We start from the raw sequence: 15524 nt of genomic DNA, 5'->3' as shown, positions 1-15524 counted from the left end.
GGGATTGGACAAGTTAGATGCAGGAAGAATGTTCCTGATGTTGGGGGAGTCCAGAACCAGGGGTCACAGTCTAAGGATAAGGGGTAGGCCATTTAGGACCGAGATCAGGAGAAACTTCTTCACTCAGAGAATTATGAACCTGTGGAATTTCCTGCCGCAGAGAGTTGTTGAGGCCAGTTCGTTAGATATATTCAAGAGGGAGTTAGATATGGCCCTTATGGCTAAAGGGATCAAAGGGTATGGAGAGAAAGCAGGAATGGGGTACTGAAGTTGCATGATCAGCCATGATCTTATTGAATAGTGGTGCAGGCTCGAAGGGCCGAATGGCCTACTCCTGCATCTATTTTCTATGTTTCTATGATACCGGGGCTAAAAGGGTTAAATTATGAGGACAGGTTGCACAGATGAGGCTTGTATGCCATCGAAGATTGAAAGTGATCTAATTGAGGTGTTTACGATGATTAAAGGAGTTGATCGGGTAGATCGAGATAAACTATTTCCACTGTTGCAGGAGTCCAGAACAAGTGGGCGCAACCATAAAATTAGAGCTAGGCCATTCAGGGGTGATATCAGGAAGCAATTCTTCCACTACAAAGGATAGTGGAAAAATGGAACTCCCTCCCCCAAAAAGCTCTTGAGGCTGGGGGTTAATTGCAAATTTCAAAACTGAGATTGCTAGGTTTTTGGTGGTAAGGGTATTCAGGATTACAGAACCAAAGTGGGAGATGCAGTCAAGATACAGATCAGCCAAGATCTCATTGAGCAGGGTTGATGGGCTGACTGGTCTATTCCTGTTCCTCTGTTCCTAATGCCACTCAAGGTGAAATAGTCCATCAACACCCACTTTCGAGGTTAACAGAGGAAGAGGGGCCGCTTGGGAGAGGCACTCGAGACCCAGTTCTGCACAATCAGTGAAAGAACAACTTCATAGCTGAGGTGTTTCAATGTTTTAATTACTCTAATTAACCAATTATCATCACCTTTGGGAGAGGCTTTTGCTGTAAAAAAGTAGACAATGCTTGTCAAAATAATGTGAAAATGAAAAGAGCGAAGGATTGTACTGTGTGGGAAAGTGACAGAGAGAACGAGTGACAATCAGACTGAGGGAGCAGGAAATGAGCTACAGATAGATAGATTGGGAGACAGATTGATGGAGCACCACACAGCGTGAGACCGTGAGGGAACAACATGCAGCGAGAAAACGAGACAGAGACAGAGAACTAGAAACAGTGAGAAAGAGAGTGTATCGAACATATAAACAATGAGACAAAGTCCAGGGGGGAGAAATTCGGGCGGTAACCCAGGCGGAGTAGTAATTTTAGCGCCTTGAAAAAGTTTACACCCTCTGCCCAGAAATTCAGCCAAATCGGTCGAAGAGCTGACAGGGGTGGTAAATCAGCCGTTGCACACCAGAGTGGGGGGGGCGGGGGGGGGGCGCTAACAAAAATGCCGGCACGAAATTTAACCGAGTCATTGCGCATGCGACGAACTCCGATTCAATCAGAGTTTAAGACTCGGGAAAAGCCGAGTCTTAACCGCGCGGCATAGCAATGCACCCATTAAAGTTTTCAAAATCACTTTATCTCAAGCTGAACTCGAATTTCTGTCTGCCGCTGCAAACTGGGAGTCTCACGCACCGTGCTGCGTGTAAACGTTGCACTGACTGTGACCGCCGAGGGAAGCGCTTCCTCATCCCTTTACGTAGCCGCCAGTTAACAACTCCGCAAACCTGGACCCGCTGTTTTTCCAGACGTTGTTCCTGGCGGGCGCTCAATGAGGCGGCCGAACTGAATTTACGGACCAGGGCGCAAGCATGGGCGTTGCACCGGGAGTACGGCAGGATCGGCGCGATCGTCAGCAGCCGGGCACGAACGGTTTGCGCCCCCGGTGAGCCTCTAATGAATTTTCGGGCGGGGCGCTAAACGCTGCTCTCTCGGTCGGTACCCTCTTACGTTCCCATTAACACCCCCTCTGGCCGCTAACTGAGGTGTTAGACAACCGAAAATCACGCCCCAGGTATTCACCCCGGGCTTCACCCAATCCGCTAATTTTGGTGTCGAGGTCAGCCTCGGCTCAGTGGGTACTGCTCTCGCTTCTGAGTCAGAAGGTCATAGGTTTCAACCCCGCTCCAGATACCTGAGTACATAATCTAGGCTGACACTTCAATACAGAACTGAAGGGAGTGCTGCACTGTCAGAGGTGTCGACTTTCAGATGAGATATTAAACCCAGGCTACCAGGGTGTAGCAGGACATTGAATAGAGGTTTGTAAAATGATAAGGGTTTTGATAAGAGTAACTAGGGAAAGGCTATTTCCTCTGGTTGGGGAGCCAGTCATGAGGGACGTCACCGAGAGAGGTAAAGAGCAATACCTTTATGCAGAGGGTTGTTGGATCGTGGAATGCTCTGCCGCAGGGACTGGTTGAGGTACAGACTGTTACATCTTTTAAGTGAATAAATTGAGTAAATATTTGAAACCGAGAAAGGTACAGGGATATGCAAGAACAGTGGAGCAGTGGGATTGGTTTTGCTTGCTCTAATAAAGAGCTGGCAGAGACGCAATGTGCCTGTAATGTATTTGCTTCATGGGTTCTTGCTGAAGAATTCATAGCAACACATTGCTATGAAGAACTAGTTGGTTTATTAACAAAGGTTTAACAATCACACTACACATTATCGGTTCATCCACTAGGCTCACAACTGCATACCTCATCGTGGATGACCTAGACCCAACTGACTGGGGTTTTATTGAGTTTTGTGCACATCATGCGCCTGGCTAAGCCACTCCCAATGTGATAGCTTGACCACTATTTTATATATAATTTTAAATCTAGTGCCCCCTTTTGGTGAGAGCACTCGAACCCACAAATTTAGAAATTAACTGGGAACTTTGTCAATCAAATTAAAATTCTGTTCCTGGGGGTGATGATACACCACAGTCCCTCCAGTGCCCACCTCTCGCGGAAGGCAGCAAGCATACTGGTGGACACCGTGTGCTCCATCTCCAGGGACACCCTGGCTCGGATGTAACCGTGGAAGAGAGGCAGGCAGTCCAGCTGAACGACCCCCGCGACCGCTCACTACCTGGACCGGCTGATGGCCCCCTTGGCCATGCCCAGGAGCAGTCCTATGAGGAGGCCTTCCAACCTGCCCGCTCCCCTCTGCACAGGGTGCCCAAAGATCAGGAACATGGAACTGAAGTGCAACCAGAATTTGAGGAGCAGCCCCTTCAGATACTGGAAGAGGGGCTGCAACCTCGCCCATAAAACATAGACCTGGAACACGGATTCCTCTAGACCGCAGAAATTACAGGCGGCCTGGGAGCACGTGAACCGACTTAAAAAACTTATTGCACAGGACTGTTCCTCCAGGTGCGTACATTACGCTGCCGAATGGCCTCCTGCTGTAAGGTAAATTTTCTCGGGTGCAGAAGTGGAAATAAGTGATGAATGCAGTTAGGGGTTTAAAGCTCCGTCCTTGTTTGAGCAGGATGCCCAAACTGTAAATGGTCTGAGAGAATCGCCAGGCTGGCGTCAACGAGAAGAGAGCGGAGTTTGCGGTGGGCCAAAAGAACGATGGCTTTGGCCCTTCCTGTTGTTGAAATGACGGAAACTGTACCTCATCCACGACTTGATGCCGGACCAGCAGCCTGATGGCCAGGTAGCAGCCTAACGGGGGCACAAGAGACATGGTGACGAGATAGAGCTGGGTATCATCAGTAAAGATATGAAGGCTCACTCCATGCTTGTGGATGATGTTGCCAAGGGGCAGCATGTAAATAAGGACGAGAAGACAATCAAGCATAGATGTTTGAGGGACTTCAAAGGTAAGGGTGCAGGGCAGGGAGGATAAAACTTGGTGGTGATGTACTTGGTGCATTTGGATCGGTAGAAATAGTGCAATGGTACAGCAGCATAATGGTTATGTTACTGGGCGAGTAATCCAGGGGCCTGGAGTAATAATCCGGAGACGCGAGTTTAAATCCCACCACGGCAGCTGGGGAATTTAAATTCTGTTAATTAAATAAAAAATCTTGAATAAAAAGCAAGTATCAGTAATGGTGACCATGAAATTACCGGATTATCATAAAAACCCATCTGGTTCACTAATGGCCTTTAGGGAAGGAAATCTGCTGCCCTTAAAAGAAAGAAAAGCAAAACTTGGATTTATATAGCGCCTTTCACGACCACCGGACGTCAAAGCACTTTACAGACAATGGAGTACTTTATGGAGTGTAGTCACTGTTGTAATGTGGAAAATGCAGCAGCCAATTTGCGCACAGCCAGCTCCCACAAACATCAATGTGATAATGACCAGATAATCAGTTTTTTTTGTCCTTACCCTGTCTGGCCTATATGTGACTCCAGACCCACAGCAATGTGGCTGACTCTGAATTGCCCTCTGAAATGGCCCAGCGAGACACTCAGTTGTCAAGAAGGCGGCTCACCACCACCTTTTCAAAGGGCAATTAGGGACGGGCAATAAATGCTGGCCTTGCCAGCGACGCCCACATCCCAGGAACTAATGAAAATAAAAGTCCCACAGACGTTGATAATAGAGGAGAAACATTGGAGGAGGATGGCACGGCTATCAATAGCAAACGCTGCAGATAGGTCATGGAGGATGAGTAGGGAGAAGGCAAAGGGTAGCAAGGGCTGCTTTGATGCTCTGAGAAGGTGGTGGTGGGGTGGGGGGGGGGGGGGTGTTGCTTGGAGGGGCTGGCAATGAGCTGAAAGAGGGCGACATGTGCAAGGATGTCAGAGAGGAAAGGGAGGTTGGAGGTGAGAATCCTATAATTGTGGAGGATGAATGGGTCAAGGGTTTGTCGAAAGTTAATAGAAAAGAAAGTCAGGCATGGTGTAAGATGGGCTGTCGATTTATTATCACCCATTGCGTCGCCAAGCCCGTGTGGTAGCCAGTGTGCACGGCCACCCCACATTAAAAGAGCTCACTCAGGCATTTGCCACCCTTCAACACGAAGTTTTGGACCTGGAGTGTCAGGACCCTCATGGACAACTACTCTGCCTTTGACTCAAGTGTCCTCGACTCCATCCCACAGCATCTCAGCCACTGTGTGCCATTGTCAAAGACCAATTACACCTCCTATTAAGTTTTATACAGGCCAGCAATGCATTTTTCGAATAGCTTCAACAATCAACACCATCAGTAGAGTGTACATTGTCTGCCATCTCTCATATTGGAGAATTTCATGAGTATCCACAAATATTATTACTTGTTTAGAAACATGTATAATCCTACTTGATAACATTGCATTGATGTACAACGAGAGTCTTTGGTACAAGAAATAAAACTAGGAATCGGGGACTGGGTGGTAAAGCAGGTTACATAGAATTACATGGAATGTACAGCCCAGAAACAGGCCATGCGACCCAATAGGTCCGTGCCGGTGTTTATGCTCCACACGAGCCTTCTCCCACCCCTCTTCATCTCACCCTATCAACATATCGCTCTATTCCTTTCTCTGCCATGTGTTTATCCATCTTCCCCTTAAATGCATGTATGCTTTTTCCTTTAACGACTCATTGTGGATGGTGAGTTCCACATTCTAACCACCTTAACACATCATCCTTGGATCTATCGGAAGTAGGCATGTCTCCAACCCAAATCAATAGGATGAAATACTTGTCTGTCTAACCCTTCCGATTACCCTTGAGAGGATACAGAGGTGAGCAACGCAGATGACTAGATAGCAAGCATTTAAGATATGAGTAAAAGTTAAGGATGTTCCCTTTGCACAAAAGGAGACTTCAAGGTTGCAGAATAAAAGCTTCCAAACAAATTGACAAGGGTGGATCCGGGGAAATTCTTCATTGTGGTTATATGGTTCAAATCTCAGGGGACACGAGATAAAAAATAAGTATGTAGGAGGAAGAAGTGTAGTCAGAGAGAATATTTTCATACAAAGGCTAATAGAGTTGTTGAAGAATTTACCAGGGAAGGGCAATGAAGCAGACGGTATAAGTGGGTCAAGAGATAATTAGATGTAATCTAGAGAGAGAGGAGGTTGAGAATATGTGAGTAAGTGAGCAGGTGGAACTGAGACGTTAAACCGAGGCCTCGTCTGCTCTCTCAGGTGAATGTAAAATATCCTAGGGTACTATTTTGAAGAAGAGTCGGGGAGTTATCCCTGGTGTCCTTCACCAATATTTATCCTTCAATCAATGTAACAAAATGCAGCAGCCAATTTGTGCACAGCATCTCCCACAAACAGCAATGCGATGGTGACCGAATAATCTATTTGGTCATTATCACATTGCTGTTTGTGGGAGCTTGCTGTGCACAAATTGGCTGCCGCATGTCCCACATTACAACAGTGACTACGTTTCTAAGGCTGTAAAGTGCCTTGAAACATCCTGAAGTTGTGAAAGGTGCAATGTAAATGCAATTCCTTCTTTGATCTTTCAGAAAGGCGTAGATTTGTCGGGAGTGAAATTTGCTTTGAGCGGGAGAGCACAATCAGGCGATAGCAAATCGGCAGCCTTTTGGAAATGAAAACCCAGCCGAGTGCAAAACAAAGCTGCTGATTCACTGTTGCCCAGATCTTCCCAGACGAATTGTACTCCTGTGTCCTTCTTCACAAATTCCAGTGTCCTTAAGACTGTCCAGCTCAGAATTTACTGCACAACGACATTAACAATGCGGGCAAAAACTCCCAACCAAGAATTGGCAATTCTTCAACCTTGCCATGGGGCGAGCATGATGCATCTATCAATCCCTCTGACCCCACGCCAGTCCCCTGGACCCTTGCCCATCCAGAGTATAATTTCCAATTAGGCAGTGGTGGGTGTAAATTGTGGCGTGATTGCGACGGTGAGATGATTTGCAACTTGTTCCGCATGCTTGGCTTCGAGTCAAGACAAACGAAAAGCTCATCGGCCCCTGCATTTTAATTTTACAATATTTCACTCCGAAAGAAAAGCTACAGGTTTGGAAAAAATTATTTTATGGGTGAGTGGGGATCTGCGTCAAGGGCACGTTTAAATGTTGGAAATCTCCCTGGGGAGTCTGTCACAGCAGTTAGAGTGGAGAACCTCCAATCTCCTTTAAGATACTCAATTGTACGCCGGTTGTTGGCTGCCTGACAACACACAAATTGGATTTTTTTTTCACAAAACCCAGCTGAAAGAATTGTTTTATCGGGTGACTTCGTTGTTAATCTAGTCACCCTCTAATCAGTTTTACTGATAAAGAAATCAAACGTTCGACAAAAGGGAATGTGACGTGGATTATCATATTCTGTCTGCAGCTGTAGGCTCCTGGCAAAATCAGATCTGATAAAACAATAGGAATCTGTTTGTTGTATGAATTTACTTTCCATACTTCGGGCTGGATTTTTTTTGGGGGGGGGGGGTGGTTTGTGACCGGGGGCTTTCGCCGGGTTTTGACCCTCTGCGGCGGAAAAATTGGGGCGGTCAGCTGTTTCTCGCCCGGTCGCGATCCTCGGCTCGGTTTTTGCGGCGGCGGTTGGGTTAGAAGCACGGCCGGGGAGAGCTGCGCCGAGTGTGCGACACCTGCGAGTTTGGAGACTCACCCGAACCGTTCGCCGCGCCCCACGCTGACCGCCAGGTACAACCAGCGGCAGTGGTGAGCTGGATAAACCGCTCAAAAAGGTGAGTTAAAGCTTTGATTTTTTTAATATATTTTTGCAGCGATTTGTGAGATAAGGTGTTGGCAATGTTTTTTTTTGAATGATTTTTTTTCCTCCCCTCCCAAGGCCTCTCTTGCAGCACTCCTGGCCTCTCACTAAAGTTGGCCAGGTTCCCGTTTTTTGTGACCCGAAAGTAGTTCAAAGCCTCCCTTGCGCAAGGCCCAAATGACGAAAGTTAAACAATGAATCGCTAATTTTAATTGGGCGGTAAATTTCCCGCCCCGTCTCCGTTTTCGCCCAGACCTTCGTCTTCTGAAGGTAGTGATTCATGTCACCCTCAGCTACCTGGGCCCTACGCTCTGGAATTCCCTCCCTGAACCCCTCCACCTCTCTCTCCTTTTAAGTAGAAGTTAGCGCAGGTGACCAGAAGCTTGGTCAAAAAGCTTTTTGGTCACGTGCGCTAATTTCTACTTATGCGGCTCAGTGACAAATTAAAAAAAATCTCTTAACACTCCTGTGAAGCGCCACTTCACTATGTTAAAGGCACTATATAAATACAGGTTGTTGTTGTTGTAAATTTTTCCAGCTCTGTCTCCTCCTTGAAGATGTTCCTTGGACCTATCTCTTTTGGTCACCATCCTAATTAATATCTTCTTATGTGGCTCGGTGTCAAGTTTTGTCTGATAACACTCCTTGGGTCGTTTTTGCTCTGTTAAAGGCGATATGTAAATGCAATTTGTTGTTAAGGATTTTCATGGGTTTTTATACAAACCAGTTACCGGACTGGCTAAAAATACCAATAGGTGTGGAAATCCATCACGGCCCAGGGTTTTGACGTTCGTTTTGCTTTCTTTCTCTAGATAACTCTGTCAGTATCCTGGCGAGACACAGTGGATTCAGCCGGCAGAAACAGGATGTGTACTTCTTACCCATCATAATCTCGGACAGCGGGAGCCCACCCATGAGCAGCACCAACACGCTCACCATCCGGGTCTGTGGCTGCAGCGCAGATGGTAGCGTACAGTCCTGCAACGTGGAAGCTTTCGTGCTGCCCATCGGGTTAAGCATGGGGGCTTTAATTGCAATACTAGCCTGCATTATCCTCCTCCTGGGTATGTATGGGTTTGTAGCGTGCCATACATAGATTCTAACCGCAGTATATAGAGGTGTCAGCTGTGGGTCAGTGGGCAGCACTCTCGCCTCTGAGTTTGGAGGTTCCGAGTGTCTTTTCGCAGCTCTTTTTATACCCCCAAAACTGGGCAGTCCCTTAGTGTGTACGCACCCCATTCAGTAGGAGTAAGTGTGTGTGTACCCCATTCAGTAGAGGTAATGGCCGTAGTTCTTCTCTTCTTCTTCCCGGGATGGCAGGACTGACATATCAAGAAAGACTGGATCAACTGGGCTTGTATTCACTGGAGTTCAGAAGAATGAGAGAGGATCTCATAGAAACATTTAAAATTCTGACGGGTTTAGACAGGTTCGATGCAGGAAGAATGTTCCCAATGTTGGGGAAGTCCAGAACTAGGGTCACAGTCTAAGGATAAGGGATAAACCATTTAGGACCGAGATGAGGAGAAACGTCTTCACCCAGAGAGTGGTGAACCTGTGGAATTCTTTACCACAGAAAGTTGTTGAGGCCAATTCACTAAATATATTCAAAAAGGAGTTAGATGTAGTCCTTACTACTAGGGGGTTCAAGGGGTATGGCGAGAAAGCAGGGATGGGGTTCTGAAGTTGCATGTTCAGCCATGAACTCATTGAATGGCGGTGCAGGCTCGAAGGGCCGAATGGCCTACTCCTGCACCTAATTTCTATGTTTCTATGTTTCTATGTTTCTCCTTATCAATCAACTAGACAGCCAGTGAGTGGGCCCCAAAATTGGAAACTTCATGGGGCCAAAATTCAAGCGTGCCAGAAAGCTGTCGGACCTATGATATTTACCTGGTTTTACCGCTGGGATCGATGAGACGACCTTCCATTCCATTTTCAGGGCTCTGAAGTTTGTTTAACGTCGGACTTGAAGTCGGTCATAGTGGGGTTGGGAGATTGAAGGAAAGGCAGGCTGAGGGGCTGAATTTGGTTTGGGACCGGGACTCCGCCGCTGACAATCAGCGGTGGAGCGGTGGTGAAGTCACAGCGCGTGGTGCGTCACCGCGCTCTCTCCCCTCTGTTAAAGGTGAGAGAATGGGGCATTTCTTAACTTGGACCCATTGGGCCACCAGGGAGGGTTTTGGCCGGGCCAGCGGCCTGGCACCCGAGAGGGGGGTGGTACCAGGCTGACTGTTGGTGGCCCGGCGTAATAGTCCGGCCGACATGGAAGTCGGCCGGCAAAATAAAAATGACATGGCGACCGCGGCATTCGGCCCTCGCCTTTAACTTCCGCCGCAATGCCAGGGCCGAGAGAGAGGGGACAAGGTGCACTGGCATAAAAGGCTGTCGGGGGCACCACGTGGCAGGGCATCGATTTTGTTTTGCTGAATTTAGGTCAGGAAAAAAATGGAGGTGAGGGATAGCGGCAGTGAGCACTTTTATGACTCGCTTGTGGCGGTTGGCAGCAGCGGGGTGGAAATGGGGAAAGGCAGAAAATCCCTGAGCTGAATTTGGGCAGGGCGGCCAGTTGACCACAAAGCGGCTACCATGGGATTCTGCCACATGGCCGTCGCAAATGGGCAGTAAAACGTCTTCTGAGACCCTCAATTTCGGCCCCCCTGTCTGCAAATCTCTAAAGATCTGAAGGTCTGCTTTCACTTTATCTGCGATTAATGCCCTCCAGCTACAACCATTTGTTCTTTCTCCCTTGTCTGTGTGAGAAATAGCTCACAGCCTTCAGCAGTTTTATTTCACATTTTTTCAGCAGCAAGTGCGGTTGGCCTCGCGAGGCATGTCGGTACATAAAATTTGGTCAACGTTAAGCAAACTTTTACAAAATCTTACAGAATCGAAACAAAGGAAAAACAAGATTGGGTTGGTGAGCGACAGTCCGGGATTAATTTCTGCGTTCTGTTTTGTTCACAGTTATTGTGGTGCTCTTTGTAACTTTAAGAAGGCACAAGAACGAACCTCTTATTATCAAGGACGACGAAGATGTGCGGGAAAACATCATTCGCTATGATGATGAAGGCGGTGGGGAAGAAGACACAGAAGCCTTTGATATCGCCACTTTGCAAAACCCTGATGGTTTCAATGGATTCCTGCCACGGAAGGACATCAAACCTGACCTGCAGTACGTACCCAGGCAAGGCCTACCACCTGTCCCCAACGGAGTTGACGTGGATGAGTTTATCAACGTAAGGCTTCACGATGCCGACATCGACCCGACCGCCCCTCCCTACGATTCCATCCAGATCTATGGCTACGAAGGAAGGGGATCAATAGCTGGATCGCTGAGCTCACTAGAAACAACGTCGACAGATTCAGAGCAAAACTTTGACTACCTCAAGGAGTGGGGCCCACGGTTTAAAAAACTTGGGGATATGTACGCAGTTGGCGAGAGTGACCGAGAGACTTGACTTCAACTTGGAATTAACATTAGCCCACCATTTTAATGGGCAGTGATGTATAATTATAGGGTTGCCAATCATTAACAATGGATAAGCTGGCCAATCTTTTAGATGCAGTCAACATTAGCTCCTATCATCCTTGAAGTCCAGCTCATTGTAATATTGAACCAAAAAAAATATTGCAGATTGTCTGAGTGTTTTACTCTTGTGGAGTGTGGATTATGTGGATTTTTTAGGCAGGTTTTGGTTTCCTGGTTCTTGTATAGACTATCGTTCAAGCGGAGGACACGCTGGGATCATACAGTGCTTCCTACACGGTTTCATAGACTGTGGCTTTTCTCAGATTGCAGACCAACATCTTGCCAAGCCAAAGTGAAGCAATAACAATGTCTTCATAGCGGGACTGGTGAAAGTAACCAAAGGGAATGAAGGAGACAGCTGTGGCAGGACATCATAAAGCTTCGAAACCAACACCAGCTCCTTCCCCCTGCAGTAATATTAGCTGAGGTGTAATCGAGTGTTTCTTTGTGATTGGTGGCCACACAAGTAGACACAGTGTACTCGAACAGAGTGCCCTTCGGCTTCACAATATGCCCATGCTCCATGTCCATTCCAGTCAAAAGTGTGCGTCTAAAAGTAGACGGCAGTTAAGGGTGGCAGAGGCAATCAACCACTCAGGTAGGGGACTCAAGGGTACAACAAAAAAAATTGTAAATCTTTTTTGGGAAAAAAAATCCATGCCAAGTTTAAATATCGATAAAATACCTGAGGCGCTCTCAATGCCAGAAGACCAGATGATTGGAAGTGAATGGCGAGGTGACCATTTTGGGTGGTGTACAGTGCTTGCCTGCGCAGGCCTATTGACCAATGGCCAAGTGAGCCAAGTACAGGAGCTGGAATGGAACTGAGATCATGTGAATATTTAAATCCCGAACCTTTAGATACATGCTCATTACACAGTACAGTACCGGTGTCAAACATGTGCTCATTGTGCTTCACTGTGTAATTTGAACAAAAAAAAAATGAAAATGGTTTAAAAGATGTTTTTTTGTTATGTATATATACAGGTATAGAGATTTACCGCTTCATTTTGTGGCTTTTTGGACAATGTACTTTGGCTATGCACGATAGCTCTTGCACACAGACTTGACGACAACAGCACTGACAGCTACGTGCATTGCCAATTTTAAATGGGAAATATTACATTTCAGAGTAGATATTGTATATTACAATAGTTTTACGCACACAAAAAAGAGCCCTTATTAATTTTATACGTTGCTTTAACGCTATTTACTTGTATGTTTCAATTACTTTACTCCGTGTATTGTACATCAGAGGAACCCCCTGTATTGTTTCCTACTTTGTGAAATATATTTTTATAAATATTGCAGATTAAGTCTCCATTTGTTGTGCGGTTAAAGCCTCTGATTGGTTGGGACTAGCTGCTCCGTGGCATTGGCTGGCCAGCAGTGTTACAGAAAGAAGGGCTTTTCGGGATTGGAATTCGTCAAGGTGAAAACATACCCGACCTCTGATCGGCATTCCTTCCTTCCTAGCGGCCTTCAAACTCCCTCCAACACAAACTTTGTTGGCTTTCTATATCTTCTCTATGGTACTGTGATCATTGACACTCTCAATTTCCCTCCCGACAGCAACTTGCATTTATATAGCACCTTTAATGCAGTAAAACTTCCCAAGGCGCTTCGCAGGAGCGATTATCAAACAAATTTTAACGCTGAGCCACATAAGGAGATATTAGGACAGGTGACAGGAGGTAGATTTTAAGGAGCGTCTTAAAGGAGGACCAAGACTTGGAGAGGCAGAGAGGTTCAGGGAGGGAATTCTAGAGCTTGGGGGCCCAGGCAGCCGAAGACACGGCCGCCAATAGTGGAGCGATTAAAATCAGGAATGCGCAGGAGGCAGAATTGGAGGAGCACAGAGTTCTTGGATGGCTGAAGGGTTGGAGGAGGTTACAGAGATAGGGAGTGGGTGAGGCCAACCAAGATGGGATTTGAAAATAAGGATGAGAATTTTTGAATTGAGGCGTTGCTGGATTGGGAGCCAATGTAGGTCAGCGAGCACAGGGATGATGGGTGAGCGGGACAGTGGGAGTTATCCCATTATTTTATCTTACACACTCGTCCTCCCCAAATCCTCACTGTGTTAAAATCAAGAGATCTCATCATCTTCTACTCCAATTTGTTCAAAAGACTGGGGCACTCCTCATTTTCCTCATTCTTCTCTTCCTCCTACAGGTTTGTAAAGACCCAAGCTTGTCTCACCCAGTTCCCATTTAAATTGCCTTCTCTCCTAATCTTTTCAGCCTTGTTGCCTTTATCTTTTACCATAGAATCATAGAATAGTGCAGCACAGAAGGAAGCCATTCGGCCCATCGAGTCTGTGCCAGCTCTTTTGAAAAGCAATCCAGTTAGTCCCACTCGCACCGCTCATTCCCCATATCCCTGCAAATTTTTCTTCTTCAAGAATTAATCCAATTCCCTCTTGAAGGATACGATTGAATCTGCCTCCAACACCCTATCAGTGCATTCCAAATTCTAAATCACACGAGGTGTAAAAATGTTTTTTCTCATGTCGCCTTTGGTTCTTTTGCCAATCAACTTGAATCTGTGCCCTCTCAGTATCGACTGTGAGGGAAAATGGGAAGGCTTCTCCTCCCATGAGCGGGCCCCCTGATACAGAGGGTCGACGCTCGCCCCAACCCGCGTAGCAGTTCTCGGAGTTGGCAGAAAGAGACGGATGGCAAGGTATAACGATCTTTAATTGAGAACGTTCGGGAACACCTCTCATTACAGCCGCCTGTGAGTGGAGATGCTCTCCGAACAGCACAATCATACAACTTTTATACATTTCAAAAACCCCTCCGTTCCCTGGTAAGACCGCCCTAGATCTCTAATTGGACTATCTTATCAGTACTACTTTTCTAATTGGACTACCTTATCAGTACTATTTCAGATTGACAGGCCAAGACCCTCGTGACCACCTTAGGCCGTGACTAGAATGACTTCATTAGGTCAGAATTTGTTGATTCTCCTTGATGCCCATGAGTGTGCCTCAAGCCTCTTCGCAAGGTCTTATCAATGTCTGTTTAGGTTCTCACATCGTATCCTGTCGGAATATTATTGAATTAATAACTTCTGGAACCTTGGTACTGGAATGTACAAGGCCGAAGAGAGGCCTTTTACCTCCTTATGGGTCGGTGCAGGAACCAGCACTTTATCCCTTGTCCCGCTGGTACCCCTAATGCCAAATTTTTATCTTATAGACCCTTCAGCCCTTGGAACCAGTTTCTCTTTATTTACTCTATCTAAACCCTTTACGATTTTAAATCTATCAAATCTTCTCTTAGCCCTCTCTTCCTCCAAGGAGAGCAACCCCAGCTTCTCCAGTCTATCCACGTAACTGTATTCCCTCATCCCTGGGACCATTCTATTAAAGCACTTCTATACCCTCTACAAAGCCTTCACACAATACTCCAGCTGGGGCAGAACTCGTGCTTTATATACATTTACCATAACTTCCCAAGGTTTCTTTATTTTTTTAAAAAGGGCTACCGTTGAAACATTTCCTTCCCGACTAGGAATAATTAAAGGGAAAATTCCAGATGATGCCCAAATAGAAGTAAGAATAATTGAATTGGGTTTTACTGTTTATGTCTAGGTTTTTACATGTGATGCTGTTTAGTTCTGGAGCGACCTATCCTACATAAATTAAACAAATTGCCTCCCTCAGTCAGTACGTGAGTATAATGCAGAACTAGAGTGAATAATCTAATGTTTAATTTACATACCACAAAAGGTGCTAGCTGTGGCTCAGTGGGTAGCACACTTGCCTTTGAGACAGAAGGCTATGGGTTCAATCTCCACTCCAGGAACTTGAGCATAAAATTTAGGCTAACACTCCCAGTGGTGGAAGTGCTACTTTTCAGAAGAGACATTAAACTGTCTGCTTTCTCAGGTGGATGTAAATGATCCGATGGCACTATTTCAATGAAGGTGTCCTGGGCCAGTATTTATCCCTCAATCAACAGCACTAAGAACAGATTATCTGGTCATTATCACATTGCTGTTTGTGGGAGCTTACTGTGCACAAATTGGCTGCTGCGTTTCCTACATTATAACAGTGAATACACTTCAAAAGTAATTCATTTGCTGTAAAGCGCTTTGGAATGTCACGAAAGGTGCTATATAAATGCAAGTCTTTCTTTCTGAGTTAGAGGTAATAGGATCAAGTCACACTCCAGAGAATTGAGCACATAAATCCCGGCTGACACTCCAGTGCAATGCTGAGGGAGTGCTGCACTGTGGGAGGTGCCGTCTGCGGATGAGACGTCAAACCGAGACCCTGCCTGACCTCTTAGATGGACATAAAAGATCCCATGGCACTAGTTCAAAGAAG

General features: G+C 46.3%; 1 protein-coding gene across 2 annotated transcripts in view; it reads left to right on the top strand.

Moving 5' to 3' along the window:
* The window catches only part of LOC139278367 (cadherin-8-like), a 221791-nt gene extending 210673 nt beyond the window's left edge, over window positions 1–11118 (top strand). For both annotated transcript variants that reach the window (XM_070897038.1, XM_070897037.1), the window contains exons 10-11: window positions 8469–8720; window positions 10624–11118. In XM_070897038.1, coding sequence (XP_070753139.1) covers window positions 8469–8720; window positions 10624–11117 — 746 coding nt within the window. In that variant the 3' untranslated portion in view covers window position 11118. The remainder of the gene's footprint in view (window positions 1–8468; window positions 8721–10623) is intronic.
* The last annotated feature ends 4406 nt before the right edge of the window (window positions 11119–15524 follow it).

This window comes from Pristiophorus japonicus, chromosome 13 (genome assembly GCF_044704955.1).
Source record: "Pristiophorus japonicus isolate sPriJap1 chromosome 13, sPriJap1.hap1, whole genome shotgun sequence".
Classification (NCBI taxonomy): domain Eukaryota; kingdom Metazoa; phylum Chordata; class Chondrichthyes; family Pristiophoridae; genus Pristiophorus; species Pristiophorus japonicus.
The sequence above is the reverse complement of the archived record's forward strand: the minus strand, read 5'-3'. Positions and strand labels throughout refer to the sequence as shown.